At 43.0% G+C, this 20,364-nt stretch overlaps 2 protein-coding genes across 4 annotated transcripts in view; both read left to right on the forward strand.

Moving 5' to 3' along the window:
• Nucleotides 1-817, forward strand: part of LOC143932971 (cell adhesion molecule CEACAM1-like) — a 154,149-nt gene extending 153,332 nt beyond the window's left edge. Inside the window, exon 9 of the mRNA XM_077455896.1 lies at nt 683-817. Coding sequence (XP_077312022.1) covers nt 683-817 — 135 coding nt within the window. The remainder of the gene's footprint in view (nt 1-682) is intronic.
• Nucleotides 818-7,434: 6,617 nt separating this feature from the next.
• Nucleotides 7,435-20,364, forward strand: part of LOC143934023 (cell adhesion molecule CEACAM1-like) — a 122,749-nt gene continuing 109,819 nt past the window's right edge. For 2 of the 3 annotated variants that reach the window (XM_077457261.1, XM_077457262.1), the window contains exon 1: nt 7,436-7,520. In XM_077457261.1, the coding sequence (XP_077313387.1) occupies nt 7,469-7,520 (52 nt within the window). In that variant the 5' untranslated portion in view covers nt 7,436-7,468. Of the gene's footprint in view, nt 7,521-20,364 lie in introns of all 3 variants that reach the window. The other variant, XM_077457263.1, reaches the window with a different exon arrangement.

Raw genomic sequence — 20,364 nt, forward strand, 5'->3', positions numbered from 1 at the left:
TACTAAACCCCCCCCTTTCCCCCCACCAAGCCCTGCAACTCTCCAAACTAGTGCGGGCATTATCCCAAAACAAAACATGTGCTACTAGCCCAGAAACAAGGGTGATAAGAAAAACCAAGAACACAGTGAGCTAGCGGGGTCTTCTCAGTTCTACCGCGCCACTGGGTGTCCCATCCAATAGTATCAATAACATAAAACATAACTGTTTCCTGCATCCCCAGTTAGGCATGGATCTTAAGGTCTCCATACTCCCGCCATGCCCACATGTAACTTGAATAGGAGTCTGGGCTGTGCATGTGGGTAAATTGCACTGCACAGTGCATTAAGATGGTAGGACTAACACTTTTTCAGTGCTCCCACCACTTCCGTGGCAAAGGATGATGTCATGCCCTCACAGGGACATTAGGATTGTGGAAATAGTCACAGTTAAGAAACGTTCCTAAGGCCCTGATATAACCACACTTTCTCCGAGTGTAGATAAAGGAAAGGTAGCCTGGTGATTTAGATATAGCACACCTCCATTCAAGGGTAGTCTCTCTCCCCCCACCCCCCCTTCCCCATACCTCCAGGAGGGGTGTAGGGACACATCTGCTGGGCCAATATTCTCCAGTCTGTTCAAAAGTTTCTGTATCTTAGAGACTGATTTCGTGAGTATATCGCATAACATTTTCTCCCTGTGTAGACTGCATATGATTCTATTTCCTGGAGCGTTGCGGCGTTCCAGCCAAGCAATCACGTCTTTGGGCCTTCAGAAAAGGACACTTTACCGTCGTGTTCCACTTGGAGTCGGGCTGGAAATATAATGGCATACTTGTAGCTGTGAATCTGCAGCCTGCGTTTAGCTTCCATGAAGGTGCGTGGCGACGTGGACCTCCACCGAAAAATCTGTGAATAAAGCGATTTTAGTGTTGCCAAATTCAATGTTGCCCTTCAGCCTGGCCAATCTGAGGGCCACATTCCTGTCCTTTAAATTGAGCATTTTCGCTATGAATGTCTGTGGCGGTGGTCTGGTCAGCATGCGATGGGCCCTTTCTACCACCAGCATTGGGGAAAAGGGCTCCCTGTCATATGTTTTTATTAGGAGCTGCTCCAGGAATTCTGCTGGGTCTTTCCCCTCTGCTCCCTCTGTCAGCCCGATCAGTCGCAGGTTGCACCTTCTGAGTCTGTTCTCCATCTTGTCCTGTTTGGAGAGCAGTTGGTGTATCTGCTGCTGTAGATTATCAGCCCCAGACTGTAGCGGCGGGATTGTGTCCTTTATGGCACCCAGGTGGTTTTCAGACATTTTTACCTGGTCACTGAGCTTGTGTAGATCCTGGCGAAGGTGGGAGATATCCACCTTTATTTCCTCTATTTGTGAGGTTAGCAAGGTGTGACAAAGTGTGATGGCTTCAAGCAGCAGAGCTGTGTCTCCGGCCGGTCTCGCCTCCCCCTCCTTCTCCACTCTGCCATCTTCCTCGTGGTCTGCCGAATCTTGGTGGCGATATTGCGCCAACTTTGCCGCTGCGGATTTCTGTGATTTTGACTGCGACATGCTTGGAGCTTGGGCTGCCAGACAAGTTGGGTAGATACAGGTCTCGGAGGACAAGATGCAATAGATTGTAGGATTAGCGATCCGAGCTCCTCAGGCCACACCCCACATTCCTATCTTTTAATTCGGTTTTGTTCTGGACAGAGGACAGATCAGACACCAACAGATCACATCAGACAATGTTGTTCCCATGCCACAAGACATCTGCTGCTCAACTCTACCTTGAAAGAACCTTTAAAGAACGTCATACCTACTCCAAAAAAAAATGCTGATTCAAATTCTGACTACAAGAGTTTAAATGATGGTCAAAAATGATGCAGAAAAAACAAAAACATTTATAACAGCAAAATCAAATTGAAGGAAATGAAGGAAGTTACATCCCTCGGGAACTCATTAATTGAGAATATAAAGTGGAAGTAAACCCATGGATTTAAACAGTTTAAAAAAGAAAGGCATGTTGGGAATGCTAACTGCACATTGGCTGTGCTCTCAGACAAACTATCAAACCATCCAATGGCTGGTGTTAACAAATCACAGGTGCAGCACCATAGCAGTTTAAGATTAAACAGAGGCAAAGATGGCAGCTTCCTTGGCTGAAAACTATAGGGGAGTTTACTTCCACTTTAATTATTCCTACCCTCCCCTTTGGGAGAACAGAAACTAGTGCTGGAGAGTGATGTATAATTTAAATCAATTATCTAAAAAAATCTAAAACAGATTACAAGATGTTTGCATTACAAAGTTGGTTTTAAACACAGGCAACATCCAAATAACCCTATACCGCATATATTAAAAAATGTACAGCAGCTAGTGTAGTTAACCACTTCAGCCCTGGAAGAATTTACTCCCTTCCTGACCGGGCCATTTTTTGTGATATGGCACTGCGTTGCTTAAACTGACAATTGTGCGGTCATGCAACGTTGTACTCAAACAAAATTAATGTCCTTTTTTTCCTCACAAATGGAGCTTTCTTTTGGGGGTATTTGATCACCTCTGCGGTTTTTATTTTTTGCACCATAAACAAAAAAGTATGACAATTTGGAAAAAAACACAATTTTTTTTATGTTTTGCTATAATAAATATCCCAATTTAAAAAATGTTTTTTTTTTCCTCAGTTTTGTGGTTAATCTGTGCTCTTTACAGAGAGACCTCTGCTTCCTCACAAAGGTCTGACATGCTTCTTGTTGAGTCAGAGCTAGAGCTTTCCAGCAAGCAGGGAGCATGAACTGCACAAGACTGTAAATATACAATATCCTTTTATAAATGATACCAAGCACCATTTTTTTTTTTTTTTTTTTTTTTTTATGGCTCAATTGCTTGTATTTATCTGTTTTGCAGTTTGATATTGAAAACATACTTTTCTTTAGTTTTGGAAATAAAAACATATTCATTTCTTACAAGGTATTTAAAAAAATTAACAGAAATGGAAGTTGACCTAGTATGACACAAGAATTGGCCAAAATTAGATAAAATAGGGTAAAGGCAGTAGGGCAGGGGTAGGGAACCTACGGCTCTTGAGCCAGACGTAGCTCTTTTGATGGCTGCATCTGGCTCTCACCTCTCAATCTGCGGGTTGCATCTGTTTCAGTAGGGAGGGAGGCAGTATGTGAACTAGGGGGTACCATATAGCCATGTACTTCTCCATTTTGTCAGATATCCTAACCTCTACTTTCTCATGTAGCATGGTCTGTGTGACATTAACCTCATTTGAATTAAATCAAATGTCATCCACATTGGTTTTCATTGGAAACATTTGTATAGCATACAGCCATTAACATATGACATACTGTATATCAAAATTACGTTCGTATTTTCAGAGTTGCGAAAATCTTGTGCTTAATCTGAAAGACTTTCTGTATTTAATCTGAAAGACTTTCTGTAGTTAAACAAAACAAAGCATTCATGGGAATTTCTCCAATTATCTAACTTCCTTGGTAAACTTTGCTCTCTTCTGCATACAGTATACTGTTATGATCTGTAAATCATTAATATAAATCAAAATTTCAAACATTGCTGCAGTGATTTATTTGGGTAATATATGTATTTTGCAGTTTTTAAAATTTTAAAGCAATTACTGAGGAGGAAAAGAGAGGAACAGTGTTTTCCATATCAGACTATAACCTGAATGAAAAAACAAATGCCTATGTACACGCAGTTGGATTTTCCGTCTGGAAATTTTCGATGGGAGTTTGTTGTCGGAAATTCCGACCGTGTGAAGGATCGGACATTTTCTGTCAGAATTTTCCACAAACAAAATTTGAGATCTGGATCTCAAAATTTCCAACAACAAAATCCGTTCATAAATTTGTTAATTTCCGATCAGGTGTACACAATTCCAACGCACAAAGTTCCACGCATGCTCGGAATCAAGCAGAAGAGCCACACTGGCTATTGAACTTAATTTTTCTCAGCTCGTCATATGTGTTGTACGTCATCACGTTCTTGGAGATCAGAATTTCCAACAAGATTTGTGTGACCGTGTGTATGCAAGACAAGTTTGAGCCAACATACGTCGGAAAAAAAACATGGATTTTGTTGTCGGAAATTGTGATCTTGTGTACGCGGCATAACAGTGCTTACCCAACTAAACTCTATAATATATGGAGTCTTTTAAGCTTGTTTTTTTTTTTTTTTTTATAAAACTGCATATTTTTTGTGACCTTAAAGTTCTGTACCTTTAAAATTACATTTTTCTACTTTTTGTTTTTTTACAGTAGCTTATAATGTATCAAGTGTACATTTTATCCTGCAATTTGTTCCTTTTATAATGTACTATAATTATTATGTTACTGGAATTAAACAAAGATTATTAAAATTTTTACTAAACATTTCTATAATGTGCAATGCAATGCTTCCTAGACAAAAAATAGATAAAAACAGAAGTTACATGCAAATGGAAACAAATAAGAGCCTTCATTCACACAGGAGCAGCTGTCAAAATGATTTGGATAGTTTAAAATTTTTGTCACATTTAACACTTATAAAGCACAAGGTTTAACAATCTCCCACCCAGGGCCGATCCTAGGGTCAAAAAGGCCTGGGTGCAGAAATATTTCTGGTGCCCCCACATGGGGGTGGTCGTCTTACCAACTCCTCCCCTTTACAAATGTTTCTATGGCCATGACTCCATCCATCATACATGTGGCTTTTTAGAGTTGTTTTAGATTTATATATGGCTGGGAGGCGAAGGACATTTCATGAGTCCCCTTTTTTGACAACCCCTTCACGCCGACATAACGCAAATATGCGGCCTTCAGCTTTAAGGGGTTGTACCGAGGTGATGCCTGCAGCTGCCGTTTTTGGAGCTGCCGGTCGGCTTTCTTGTAATAACAACCAATGCGGCTGTTATCACAAGCAGTGGGAGGGCACGTGGTTCCCTCTCGCTGCCTACTGCGGCTTCGCCTGGGCTCTCCCATCCCACCAGGAGACCCAAGCGACCAGCTGGCAAATCCACCCGCCGACCGCAGACCCAAACAAAGCCAGGATTGTGTCCCAACGTGCCACAATGTGCACTCGGTGTGATAATGTTTTAAAAAAAAAGATTTCCAAAAAAGAGGAGAAAAAATAATATAACATAAAGTATGTAAATTATATTGACAATTGTATAAACCAAAGTGCCTGGTAGATCAAAGAGTCTGAAGGCAATTTGTAGAATGGGGGTCTCTTCTTGGCCTCAGTAGAGTCTCGGGGAATACTTCCACTCAGGTCATTCTAAAGGGCATTAAACCCTTGCTCCACTGTAAACTGTATCACTTTTTTTTTTAAGTTATCGCAATAATATTTTTTTAATTACGCATATATAATAGCTGATCGGACTCTGCGAATGCCTTGCATTTTTCTCACAGAATCCAAAGCATTATCTGATTGGATGATGTATAGAGCAGGGGTGGTTGCATAATAATCTCCACCTCTTCCAATCAGAGAATGCTTTGCATTCATTGAGAAAAAAAGAAGGCGTTTGAAGGAATAAGGACAGTGCTGAGCAAACAACCTTCTGTGGTTACTATCTAGAAGAGCAACTGCATGGCATTCACCTGGAAGATCATGGCCATCAATGTATTGGCTCAGTCTACTACTGTACAGTGATTCATAACTTAGTCAGTATCACATATGCATACATAAACTGATCCAGCCTGGTCCAATGTAATAATCCAAGATATACTGTATCATCGCGGTAGTTCGGCAATAAACTGATGAAGCTGTTTGGAGAAAATGGATATTAAATGTATTAAATATATACCCTTCAAACTACTCTCCTGGACATACTGTACCCTGTCATATTCCTTTTACTCCTCTCCAGTACGTATGGCCCATTGTCATCCACACAGCCAAACCACTAACATTTTTAACTGCTTGCCACCCGCCCACCGTCAAATGACGGCGGGACGATGCAGCTCTTGTTCTGGGATGCAGTCATTGGCTGCTCTCGTGTGCCCACAGGGGCGTGCAGCCTAGCAGCGCCATGTTGCTAGGACACAGCGTGACCCAAATCTCTGAAAAGAGCCATGTCCACAGCTCTTTAACCATGCGATCGGCTGTGTCTAATCACAGCTGATCACATGTAAACAAGGAAGTTCCAGTAATTGCCGCTCTTCTCCTCACATTGAGAGAGTGCGTGGCGAGGAGAGTCGATCAGCAGCATCTCCATGCAGGTGGATATCTAGGAATGTAATCAGGGCCCTAATTACAATATTGCAAAATAGTGTCACAAATCAGTGCCCACCATTTACAGCTATTAGTGCCCACCACTGCCCACGAATACCACCAATCAGTGCCCATTTGCAATGGCAGTCAGTGCTGGCAATCAGTGCCACCTCTCAGTGCTGCCCATCACTGTTGTCAATCAATGCCCATCAGTAATGCCCATCAGTATCGCTCATCAGTGCCTCCCATTAATGTCCATTAGTGCCCATCAGTACTGCCTATCCATGCCGCCTATCAGTGCCCACCCATGCCACCTATTAGTGCCCACCAGTGCCACCAATTAGTGCCCATCAGTGCCTCCTAACAGTACGCATCAGTGCCACCTATCAGTGCCCATAAGTTTGGCATTAGTGCCTCCTTATCAGTGCCCATTAATGCCCACCAGTTTAGCCTATCGGTGCCCATCAGTGATGCCTCATCAGTGCACATCAGTGAAGGCGAAAAATTACTTAGTTACAAAATTTACTGACAGAAAAAAGTTAGAAATATTTGGGCTTTTTTTGTAAAAAAAAAAAAAAAAACGAGCAGTGATTAAATGTGATAAAAAGAAAGCTTTATTTGTGTGAAGAAAATGATAAAAAAATTTGTTTGGGTACAGTGTAGCACGACCGCGCAATTGTCATTCAAAGTGCAACAGCGCTTAAAGCTGAAAAATGGCTTGGGCAGAAAGGGGTTGTAAGTACCCAGTAGGCAAGTGGTTAACGGTGGTCACCAATGGCAGGCTACATATTTTTCTCAGTACAGGTTTACTTTAAAAGAGGAATTGACTGCTTTGGGTGGCACAGTGATGCAGTGGACGGCACTCTTGCCTAGCAGTAAAAGGTCGCTGGTTCGAATCCCAACCACAACACTACCTGCCTGGAGTTTGCATGTTTTCCCTGTGCCTGCATGGGTTTCCTCCAGGTACTCTGGTTTCCTCCCACACTCCAAAGACATGCTGGTAGGTTAATTGGCTTCTGTCCAAAATTGGCCCTAGTATATGAATTAGGGACAATTATAGACACTCACTCAAGTTGAACTGGATGGACTGGTGTCTTTATTCAACTTTACTTTTTTTTTTTTTTTTTTTTTTAGTTAATAATTTCACCACTATATGAATAGCAGTACACACCATAATCAGAAAATAAGTATAGCCAACGTAGCTTTCTGCCACACAGATGATAGATAACTAGAACAAACAATTACCTAGTTAAGAGCACCGAGAATTACACAGCATTTAGACTATCAGATGACAGGATGGCGTGCGCTTGGTTTTTGCTCTCCTGCGTCCTCTTGCTGTGTATCGCTGGTAGGTTATACCAAATATGTTACTATATTGTATGTTATAGATTTTATAGGGACATGGCATGGCAGCTTGACAGTCTGGTGGAGTGGTGTACACAGACTGCTGAGACTGTGAATAAATTACTAAAGCCAACATAGAGCATTGTTGTATAAAGCTTAAAAGAAAATGCACAAATATAAGGACTTTGAATAAAGCTTAAAGCTTATGAGTTAGATGTGAAAAATCTTCTTAAATGTGCGGTATATAAATGCTCTCACATCTATACATATGTGTAGCACTCTCCTACATAGGAAGGTGCTAGATTCGTTTTTTTGTGATTGAAGGCAAATTTAGGCAGGCCCAGCTGGAAGTTTGTTTTGGTTTGCGTGGGCTGGGAGTGTTAGCAGCTGGTGACTCACAGGTAGTGTCACTGAGACCTTCTTCTTCCTTCTAGAGGATTCTAGAAGGAGAGTAGGAGAGGAGAGGAGAGGTGGAACTGCCTGGGGTGTTCTAAGGAGCCCTCACCAATCCCCAACCTAGCTTGGCAGGGGCAGGCCTCCTTAAATACCCACAGTCAGCTGAGCTGGGGGAGAATTGTGAGGTGGAAGAACTGAGGATGGAGTACTAGGCCTTTGAGGGAGCTCCCCAGTCTGGGGGGGTGACCTTGGGCCTGGGCTCGGGTGCAGGACAGAGCCCTCCAGGAAATCATGGAGGCTCTGAATAGGATGCACAGGAGGAGCAAGAGAGGACAGCAGGAGCTAGTACTGCCAGGCAAGTCTTCAGGAGGGAACCATTGGTTGCAGCCAGGAGGGCTGGTGAGTAACATGGGAAGTCAGGAGGAGTGGGGAGGCACTCCTGAGAGGACTGGGAGATTGCAGTCAGAGATGGGTGCAGAGCCAGTAGTGAGGACTGCAATGTTATGGGCAGTGGAGTCGAGCCTCTGCAACCAGGCCTGGCAGGGCCTGAAGAGGGCTGACTGGGAGCAGTAGTCCACCTATAGGACAGCTAGCACAAAAATACTTATTTTCTGCTACACCATAGGGGCCTGCAGTCCCTGTCTGCAAAGGGCAAGTTTCATGGGGCTGGCTGAGTCATTGTCGGGCCTAACCATGTGCTAGCTGTCCCTGAGAAGCAAGACTTGTGCTAGAGGAAGAGAGAGAGAGAGAGAGAGAGAGAGTGCGCAATAGTCTGCAAGCAAGAGTTTTGCAGAAGGAGATTGGAGAAGTGTTGTGTACATAGTTTTCCCAACTGCTGTACAATCTACCAATTGACTGATATATAATTTGCTGGGCATCTCATAATTCTCCTTCCCCAGCCAAGTTATTTTCCCTAATAAAAATAACAAAAACAAGCACATGGGCTTTTTTCTGCCTGAGAGTGACTAAGAAGTGAATGCCGGGCTGGGCAGGGTGACAGGTGCGCCACATCACTTAGCAGTCCCTAACGGGGGTACCGCTACATATGAAATATATTTGTTACGGAACTTAGGAATGCAGTCTATTATTCTATGTCAGTTTAGAGGTATGTGATTTTAATTCTTCTCCATAAGTACATGCATTTGGTAAATATGGCTCCACATTATCCATTTAAAGGTATTTAATTTGAAATATGTTTCTAAAAACTTTAATAACTTTCATTTTCAAATTTCAAGAAAATTAATAAACTTTAAATTAATTAACGTGTAGTTAATTTTTTTCATGGCTGATTATAGTGGATCTTTTTTTCCCAGTAAGGAACTACACTATTTAGGTTGATTACATCTTCCTGTCAATCATTTAAACGGTTAGCCTGCCAAATGTTTATTTTAAATATAGGCTGAACATGGTAGGTTAAGTCAGCTTTCGGATTCTTGTATGTCATGTACCCTCCCAAGAGGGAGCTCTCCAATTAATCTCCATTAGTTTCTTTTTACCTGGCGATTGTGATTGTTCCTTATATATTTTATATTATAGAATATGTAAAAAGGTATGATCCAATGGGTAGAGTGGTAACCCCTTATGATGACTATAGCAGGTGTGCAGACAAGCAACTCCAGGGCAAAGATAGTGCTAACTATTTGAATTAAATAGACATATTTTTTTTCAACCTAACTATACAATCATGCAACTAATACTACCTAGCTACCTTTACAACTAATGAACTAAGGTCCAAAAGACTGACAGTTTGTTGTTATTGAAACTGTCCCTTTGGTATCATTTTACCTTAGCTTTATAAGTATTCATCTTTTTTAAAGACACAATGGGGGGGGATTTACTAAAACTAGGGCATGCAAAATCTGTTGCAGCTATACATAGAAACCAATCATCTGCCAGGATTTGTTGTCAAAGCTTAATTGAATAAGCTGATGTTAGAAGCTGATTGGCTACCATGCACACCTGCACGAGATTATAAGTAGTGGTGGACGAACTTCCGACGGGAGGTTTTCGTGAACGCGGACAAAAGTTTGCGAACCGCAAAGTTTGCGGCGGACCCCATTGACTTTAATGGCAGGTGAACCTTAAAAACCTCCAGGTCATATTTTCAGCCACAAAATATTTACTAGCTGTGCACACATAGTCCCACCACATGGACACTGACATAAAACAAGTATTAAGTGAATCTGGGATCGACAACGACAAGCATTTTTTTTATCTGTGAAATTTTGACAATTGAGGAGCGCATGAAGGCCATGGAGAGGCAAGGTCAGGGCAGGCTATGAAGGGGGTGCAGGAGATGATCAGTGCCACAGTCAGGGCAGTGCAGTCCTGTGCCAGTGTCCCAGTGTGCCAACCTGTGTTTGAGCCCCTCCCTCTGCCCGGCCCTTACCCCCACCTATGCAGGGCTCCACTGCGGTGGTCCGGAGGTGCCAGTCCAGTGCTGATCCTCAGCCATGGTGCTGGCACTGCCTGCTGATTGGCTTCTCTGCTGCTATCTCCTTCACTGTCTGAAACCAGCACCGCGATAGAGACTGAGCACTGACTCAAGCACCGTGATAGAGACTGAGCACTGACTCCAGCACCGTGATAGAGAGCACTGACTCCAGCACCGTGATAGAGAGCACTGACTCCAGCACCGTGATAGAGAGCACTGACTCCAGCACCGTGATAGAGAGCACTGACACCAGCACCAGCACCGAGATAAAGAGCAGTGACACCACACCAGCACTGTGATAGAGAGCAGTGACACCACACCAGCACTGTGATAGAGAGCACTGACACCACACCAGCACTGTGATAGAGAGCACTGACACCAGCACCGAGATAGAGAGCACTGACACCAGCACCGAGATAGAGAGAGAGCACTGACACCAGCACCGAGAGAGAGAGAGAGCACTGACACCACCCCAGCACCATGATAGAGAGCACTGACACCACACCAGAACCATGATAGAGAGAGAGCACTGACACCAGCAACTCGCTGCGGGACCCAAAAATATGACACCGCTCAACCTCTTCAAACAGGAGGGTATGGGCATATAGTATGGTGTGCTTTTTTTTTGTACAAGGAAGTGAGCCAAAGGTAGAAAAAAGGGTCTGCGTGCTCAAATAAATAAATTGTTTATAGAGTTATGCATATACATGGTCTACTGGTCACATGTGTTGAATTCCTCTGAGATCCATGCCTCATTCATTTTTATAAATGTGAGGTAGTCAACACTGTCGTGAGCTAGGCGAGTGCACGACCCCCCCCCCCCCCCCCGCTGCGCTGAACGTCCTTTTGGACAGGACACTGGACGAGGGGCAAGCCAACAGTTCCATTGCAAATTGGGCAAGCTCTGGCCAGAGGTCAAGCCTGCCCACCTAATAGTCCAGGGGTTCATCACTCCTCAGAGCTTCCACATCGGCTGTTAACCCGATGTAGTCGGACAACTGTCGGCATAGGCATTCCCTGATGCTGGATCCGGATGAGACCTGTCAATGGGTCGGCTGAAAGAATGACCTCATATCAGAAGTCACCAACACATCTTCAAACTGCCCTCTTCTTGTAGGCGCTGTTGGATTGGTACCCGCAACTCTTTCTCTGGGAGTGGGAATTTCTCCTCTGCCAGTGCACGCAAAAGCAGAATGCAGCATTTCTCGAAGCAAGGACTGGAAGTGCTCCATTCTGACAGCCCTATGTGACGGTGGTAACATTTCTGCCATTTTGTGTTTGGGTGTTTACCGGGGGTCTAAGTACGTTGCCACCCAGTACTGGTCCTTGACCCTTATGCTTTTTATACAGGGGTCCCTGTTAAAACACTGGAGCATGAAGGTCTCCATTTGCACTAAACTGGAAGCGTTGTGGTGGTCTGGCTCCTGCTCATAATCCAGGATAATGTCGTCCTCCTCGTTCTCCTCTCCCCATCCACGCACAACAACAGGGATCCCAGAAAGGTTTAAAGCATGCTCTTCTTGCTCCTCCTCATCCGTTCCGGTGCCATCCTCCTCTGACTCCTCTTCAGACTCCTGTTGTTGACATGTCTCAGATAGAGTAGCCCCCCGCGAAATCATCCAGCATTGCGACTTCCTCATCTTCCTGCTCCTCCACGGCTTGATCAATGACACGACGCAATGCACGCTCCATAAAGAAGGCATAAAGTACGATGTCACTGATGGCACCATGGCTGCGACTGACCAGTTTGGTGATCTCATCAAATGGCCACAGAAGTCTGCATGCGTCATGTATGAGCAGCCACTGGCACGGTGAAAAAAACCAAGCTCCCCAGAACCTGTTCTGTCGCAGAGTTCGTGCAGGTAGTCATTAACTGCACATTTCTGCTGGAGCAGCCTATCAAGCATATAGAAGGTTGAGTTCCATCGTGTCGGGCAATCGCAAATAAGGCGTCTGACTGGCAGATTGTGTCGCCGCTAAATGTCAGCAAGGTGAGCCATGGTCGTGTAAGATCTTCTGAAATGGGCCAAGATTTTCCTTGCCTGCTGCAAGATGTCCTGGACCCCAGGGTATTGGACAATGAATCACTGCACAACCAAGTTTAAGATGTGTGCCATGCATGGCACTGTGTAATTTTGCCCTGTTTCAATGCGCTAAGCAGATTGGCACCGTTGTCACACACCACTTTACCAATTGTCAAATTGAGTGGTGTTAGCCACTGATCTGCCTGTGAACGCAAAGCTGAAAGGAGTGCAGGGCCAGCGTGGCTCTTGGCTTCCAGGCACAACAGACGCAGCACAGCATGGCAACGTCTCACCTGGCATGTCGAATAGGTTCTGGGGATCTTGGGCAGCGCAAGGGAAGAGACGCTAGCAGCCGAAAAGGAGGAGTCAGCCTAGGAGGAGAGGGAGGAGGATGGAGTAGGAGGAGGAGAAGAAGAGGCAGGCCTGCATGCAGTCCGTGGCAGTTAAACCAAATAATAATATCTGACAGGGTGTCTGTATCCCCCCTAAGGAGATCAACCCACTCTATTTTTCCTGTTTTACTTTCACTTTCAATGATAATGGTAAAGAAAATCCCAAATTTTGGGTTGTGCCCAGAAAAGTAATAGAGGGAAAATCTTCTAATGGGAATACTAGTCCTGGTGACCTGGGGGCACTAAGGAATTCCCTTGATTTGCAGGGATTTCCTCTCACTTCCTGTTTGGCTATGGGACAGGAAGTGAAGAGAAATGTCTGCAATGGGACACAGATGGGGAAAAAAATAACCCTCCCTTACTCTATCCAAATTGGGAAAAAAAAAACTGCCTGTAGTTCTACTTTAATGCCACATACACACGATCGGAAATTCGGCCAGCAAAAGACCGATGAGAGCTTTTCATTTGAAAATTGTGACTGTGTGTATGTTCCATCAGAATTTTTCTGGCTGAATTTCCGTTAGCAAAATATTGGAAAGTTTGAAAAGTTTTGATTGGAAATCCTGATCGCCTGTAGCAATTCAGATGCTCAAATTTCCTACACATGCTCAGGAACAATTCGATGTATGCTCAGAAGCATTGCACTTTATTTTCTTGGCTCGTCGTAGTGTTGTACGTCACTGCGTTCTTGACGGTCGAAAATTCAGTGAATTTTTGTGTGACCGTGTGTATGCAAGCCAAGTTTGAGTGGAATTCTGTCTAAAAAACCATCATAGCTTTTTCCGACAAGAATTCCATGTGTACATGGCATAAGGTTAGGTGCACACTGCTGTGATCTGATTTTGATCTGACTTTCAGTGCCATTATGTAGAGCTACTTGGGCATTACTTGGATAAGGTCTGCACATTCTGTGGGGATAAAATCACACTGGAATCACATCAGTGTAGCTCTGGAACCTAAGGTAAGTGTCACGTACCTAGCTGATGAGCCCGATATGCAGAAGGAGGCCTCTCTTAGATCCCTGGCTCATGGCCCCTGGTAGAGTGAACAGGAAGCATGGGAGAACAAGGTAGCATGAGTGCCTGGCAGGATCAACAGCTGGTCGGTCTGGAGTTCCGGATAATGCTGAAGCTGGAGGTCAGCAGACTGGGGTTAGCAGGCTGGATACAGCAGACTGGACACTGGAACGGGCTTGTATCAGGAAGGCACTCACAGGATACAGAGAGGAGGTTCCAGGGATTTGAACACAGGGAGGTTAGGCACACCGAGTCATACACAGACAAGCAGTACTGGAACAGATGCAGGAGACAGGAGGACAGTCACAAGACAAGCCGGGTCGGTAACAGGCAGGAACTGATGGACCAGAGGATAAGGCAAGTGCAGGATCGTGGACATGTCGGGGTCAGATAGAAAAGGAGACAAGGTGCGCCAATGTAAGTGCAGTATCAAATACAACTTTAATAAAAATATGTAAAGGTGGCCAAATGGCTACTCACAATTACTCAATAAGAGTTAAAGGGGTTGTAAAGGTAAATGTTTGTTCACCTTAATGCATTCTATGCATTAAGGTGAAAAAACATCTCACAGTGCCAGCGCCCCCAGCCCCCCCCCCCCCCGTTTTACGTACCTGACCCCTCGAAAGTCCCGCGCTCGCCCCCGATGTCCTCTTCGCCGCTCAGCCTGGCCACTGATTGGCTGGAGTGGATGGATTAAAAGCAGCACAGCCATTGGCTCACGCTGCTGTCAATCACATCCAATGATGTGGCGTGCCGAGGGGCAGGGCCGTGTGATACAGCGAGCGGCTATATCATAGGAGCGCACCCGCAGGTGCTTCTCACCATGCGAGGGAGCTCGCATGAACGTGAGAAGTACCTGCGGGAGGAAGCAGAGACAGCCGCCAAGGGACCCCAGAAGAACAGGTTCGGGGCCACTCTGTGCAAAACGAGCTGCACAGTGGAGGTAAGTATAACATGTTTGTTATTAAAAAAAAATAAAAAAATACTTTACAATCCCTTTTAAGCATGTGGTCTGTCAATAGGAAATCCGCAGCTTTGCACAGTTACATGCTTAACTCTTATTGAGTAATTGTGAGCAGCAATTTGGCTACCTTTACATATTTTTATTAAAGTTGTATTTGATACTTCACTTAGATTGTTGCACCTTGTCTCCTTTACTATTGTCTTCCAGAGTAATTGCTTCTACTCCCAAGGGAGCTGCCGCTGGTGCTTATCATCATCCCTTTTTTTCATTCTCATCAATTATTACTGGGACGTTTTTTGTATTAATGTGTATGTTTTTCCATACACTACCAATATACATCAGGGTTCTGTGTGTGTGTGTATGTATGTATGTATGGATGTGTGTGTGTGTGTGTGTATGTGTATATGTATATATGTGTGTATGTGTATATGTATGTATATGTATATATATATATATATATATATATATATATATATATATATATATATATATATAATATATATAATCTATATCACTTTGATATGCATTTATTGTGTTAATTGTTGCTCTCAATGTTAGGTTGGTAATTGTGCCATTTTCCCTTTTTCCTATGTCGGGGTCAGATGCAGGAGGATAGTAGAGTTACTCACAAGGCAAGCCAAATAATCACAGGAACAGATCAGATAGGCAGATAACTCACAGGGAACACTGTAGATCAGACAGCAGAGAATCATTGTAACAGCTGAGTTTAAATAGCTTGCCTGGCACCAGGGATCGTGTGCGTGCACTCCCATGCACGCGTGCACACGAGCGCGCTTGCACATGCGCTTGCACATGCGCATGCGCACAGGGACCCGCAATCAAGACACTGCAAAAAAACTAAAATCCACATCATGCAATTTTTTTATTTTGGACATTTTTATTGAAGGTAATGAAACATGTAAGTAACTGTTGTGCTTTTTAAGGACAGTTTCCCGCACAGTATTCATTATAAGTCATTTTTAACAAAGATATTTTTAAGATACAAAATCAATCTATATGACACAGTCTATACATGTGAAACTTATTCATGGAGGCAAGTGATCATACAAAATAGTTACATTTATTGGTTGACAAAACAAGTATTTACCTAAAATTAAAATACAGATTGCATTACATGAACATCTTTGACAATTAATGGAAACACACATAAAATGGAAGTGTAATACCTTGGACGTAATATCACCATGATAACTTCTCGGTAGAATCAATAAATAATCAATCAATAATAATAATCAATCAACGATAATAAATTTGATATTTGACAGTAGAACAGAACGTCTGTATTTCACACATCCAACCGTTGCTATACTGCAGGTAAGTAAGTGGTTAACAATGTGAAATAAATTAGACGTTTGTCAATAAAAGTGGCATCTATGCAAAAAGAAATATACAATGAAATATTGATTTTAGAGAAAAAAATTGAATAAGCATTTATTGATTTGGGCGAACGATTATCGATAGTAGAATATTCAATATATCAATATTTTAGAAAACATGCACGATATACTCAACATGGCATATTTACCCATTCCAAAATGGCTATTAGTCTATCTTGCTGGTTACCAGGATTTAAGATGGCTGCTCATGAATGTTAAAATATGTATTCATGCATGGTGCATGAGTGTCAGTCTGTCTGGGAGTCTGTGTATCTCCCAGTGTCCCTTCTCAGGGTGGGTCCCTGAGCTTCCTTCTCTCATGGCATCTTTCTTGTTTCTTAAATATCCTCTTAAACAATAAGATCATAAAATTAGTTCTGCCCAAAAGGTATGTGTTCCCTCCTCGTTAGCAGGCAAAACTTAATAATTAACCTTTCCCAGGAGCCTAGTTATAGCACCTTCAACCACCAGGGGTCTCACACGTGCTTGATGTTTATCTCTTTAAGTTAATGTATTTTATATTTATAATGTGTATTATTTGTATCTTGAAAATAAAAAATCGATAGAGATAGAGATAGAGATAGCCCCTGTACACACGGTCGGAGATTTCGACAACCAAATCCGTCGGTTTTTGTCCGTCGGATTTTGTCCGTCGGATTTTGTCCGTCGATCTTGTCCGAAACTGTTGCATACTCACGGTCGGACTAAGTTGTCAAAAAATCCAATCATTCAGAACGTGATGACGTAATTTCGTTACGATGGGACTATGTTCAGGCTAGTAGCCAATAGCTTTGATGTAGGAATTTGATCTGAGCATGCGTGGCACTTGGTCCGATCAAAATTCTCTACACATGATCGGAGTATGTCCGATCGAACCAGTTGGTCGGAAAATATTTCCAACAAGTTGGAAAATTGGGTCCGACGACCGCACACAGTCGGATTATTCGACAACACGGTCCGATAGGACACATTCCGACGGATTCTCTGACCGTGTGTACAAGGGCTTAGAGAGATCCAGTATTCAGGGATGTTAGTAACCTACATAATAGAAAATATGCTTAACATAATTATTATATAAAATGGTTTTATACATTGATATACATATATTCTATTTAGAAACGACACCGGTTATATATAGGTTATACAGTATATATCAATCAATATCACATAAAATGATTATATGGATACATGTATAATTCAGGTATCCAATCAATATTTGTTTATCTAAATATAGGTTAAATTCTCATACAGTTATAATCACGAATATATGTTTTTCATAATACTAATTTGTTGCTAAAAACACTTCTACTTATAAAGAAAATATATATGAAGTGTGATTATAACAAAGTTCTTTAGATCATTAGATACAGAAATTATAATATCTCTTTTGTGACCTACAAATATCACAGTAATTTTAATCACTTATAAAAGATATGAATGAATGAATAATTTGTATAGCGCTACAAATGCAAACTGAATCGCCTCAAGGCGCTGGATTCGACCTGTGTTGTCAAGCTTCTAGAAGAGGTAGGTCTTGAGTTTTTTCCTGAAGGCCTAATGGTTTTCTTCCATGCGGATGTAAGTCGGTAAATCGTTCCATAGTCCTGGTCCTTGGACTGCGAATCTCCATTCTCCCTTTGATTTGTAACGGGATTTAGGAATGAGGAGGATGTTTTGGTTAGATGATCGAAAGCTGCGATTGGTTGTATAGTGTTTTATTTTCTCGAGTAGGTATTGTGGAGCGTTTCCTTTTGTGCATTTGTGGGTGGGGCAGAGGGTCTTGAATGTGATCTGATTTTTTACAGTAAGCCAATGTAGGCTCCTCAGGGAAGGGGAGATGGATTCCCAGGTTTTTTTTCCTGTTATCAGTCTTGCCACCATTTTTTGGCTGAGTTGTAAGTGCGCAAGTTGATATTGGGGTAGTCCTATGTAGAGGGAGTTTGCTTAGTCAAGTCATGAATTAATGACTGTTCCAACTACCGCTGCTTTGTCCTCATTTGGAATGAAGGGGATGAGTCTACGTAGCAGGTGGAGGAGATGATGAGACCCGCTGACTACTGATCCTATTTGTGCATCCATTGACATTTCTGAGTCAAAGATGACTACGAGACTCTTGGCCTTGGTCCTTGGAGTGATGCTCTGTCCCAAGATGGTGGCTGGTGACCAAGCGGTCTTGGTTTGGGAATTTTGGTTTGCGTGTAGGATAAGAAGCTCTGTTTTCTATTCGTTGAGTTTGAGGGGGCTAGTGGTTATCCAGTCGTTTATCAAAGTGAGGCAATTTTCTAGTTGCTGATGATGGTCTTTTTGTCCGGTGATGCGGAAGTAGAGTTGAGTGTCATCAGCGTATGAGTGGAAGCCGAGGTCTGATATTCTGATGACTTTGAGGAGTGGGCAGATGTATATGTTGAAGAGCACTGGCAACAAGGGTGATCCTTGAGGGACTCTCAGAGGTGAATGCTCCTAGTTTCACTGTCTGAGAACAATTTCATAAGAAGGATGCGAACCATTGTAGATCTGAATCTGTGACTCCTGTTATTTCTGTGAGGCGGATGAGTAAAGTATTGTGGTCCACTGTATCAAATGCTGCACTGAGGTCCAACAGTACCAGGAGACATGATTCTCCGTCATCTGCTGCTTCAAAGGCATCATCCCTTATCTTCAGAAGTGCCGTTTCTGTGCCATGGCCTGGGGGGAAGCCTGATTGCAGTGGGTCCAGGAGTTTATGTGTATCCAGGTGGCTTTGTAGCTATTGTACTAACGCTTTCTCTATAATCTTTGAGATGGTGTTAAGGCTTGTAATTGGTCTGTGGTGATTTGGGTCCTGAGGGTCGAGGTTGGATTTCTTTAGCAGGGGTTTGACAATGCCTTATTTGAGGGTGCCCGGAACAATCCCTTATTTAAACGATTGACATCATCCTCACAAAACTCCTGAAAGAATGTTCCGAAATCTTGACTCCCACCATAACTCACCTCATAAACCAATTGGTGATGTGCTGTCTCAGAGGCTTTTGATGATGTTTTTGGTGGTGTCCATGGTGATTGGGGTCAGAGAAAACTTCGGTTATTGTGGGATGTTCGTGTCCATATCTTCTTTTTGCTTCAGTTGAATGTGCTTGGGTTTTTTTTTTTTGGTGAATTGTTTTTTGGATGTTGCCGATTTTGTCGATGAAAAAATCAGATAACACATTACAGAAGTCTTGGGTTTTGTTTGCTGGGGGCTCTAAGCATGTAGGGTTCATCAAATGAGCGACTATTTTGAAAAGCTCCCGAGGGTGGTTTAAGGCCAAGGAGATGGTATTCAAGAAATCTTTTAAATTTGAAGATTGCTTTGTGATATTTCTGCAAAAATCCTTTGTAGTTTATGTGGTTTTCCTTGGTAGGGTTTCTTCTCCATGCTCTTTCAGCTCTTCTGCGTTCTTGCTTGAGTAGAGTGAGAGGGTCATTAAAACATCCCGAGTTTTTTTTCCTGATTCGTGTTCTGCGTCTTGGAGCTACTGAGTCTGCTGCTTGTAGTAATACCTTGTTTAGGGAGTTGACTGTATGTTGAGTGGCTTAAATTCAATGTTGCTATTTTGTTTGATGTAGTTTTGAAGATTTCGGAGTGTAGTTTCTTCTGCGATCTGGTCCAGTGTGTTGGTGTTGCGTGTTTCAGTTTTTGGAAGGTGGTGTTAGTGGTGATTTTAAATTTGATAGCGTGGTGGTCCATCCATGGTAGTGGTACATTGTCGAGTACGTCAATGTCCATGTTTTGTTTGAAGAGGAGGTCCAGCGTGTGTCCTGAACCATGTGTGGGAGCCTTTATCAGTTGTTGGAGACCTAGTTCTTCCAGTTGGTTGATGCAGGGGGTCGCGATAGGGTCTTGGGTAGAGTTTGCCCAGAGGTTAAAGTCCCCAAGTACCAGAAAGTTTTTGGTTTTTAGGTTGTGTATTAAAATGAATTCAGTGAGCGGTGTAAGGAGATTCATCTTTGGTCCTGGTGGTCTGTAGTATAGTAGTATGTGAATGGTGTCTTGGGGTGTTGATTGAAGATGTAGAGTAAGTGCCTCCATGGAAGGCACTGAGTTCTGTAAAGTTGGTTTGGTGAGCACAAGGTGAGACTTAAAAATGACTGCTAGGCCTCCTACTTTTTTTTCCTTTCCTATGCTCAGTTAGGACCCTGTAGTTCTCAGGCACCAATTCGCTTAGGATGGTGTTGCAGTTGGGTATTAGCCAGTAGTGATGGACGA

The sequence above is a fragment of the Lithobates pipiens genome, unplaced genomic scaffold (genome assembly GCF_037356315.1).
Source record: "Lithobates pipiens isolate NorthernLeopardFrog02 unplaced genomic scaffold, aLitPip1_a1.2 Scaffold_27, whole genome shotgun sequence".
In the NCBI taxonomy this organism is placed as follows: domain Eukaryota; kingdom Metazoa; phylum Chordata; class Amphibia; order Anura; family Ranidae; genus Lithobates; species Lithobates pipiens.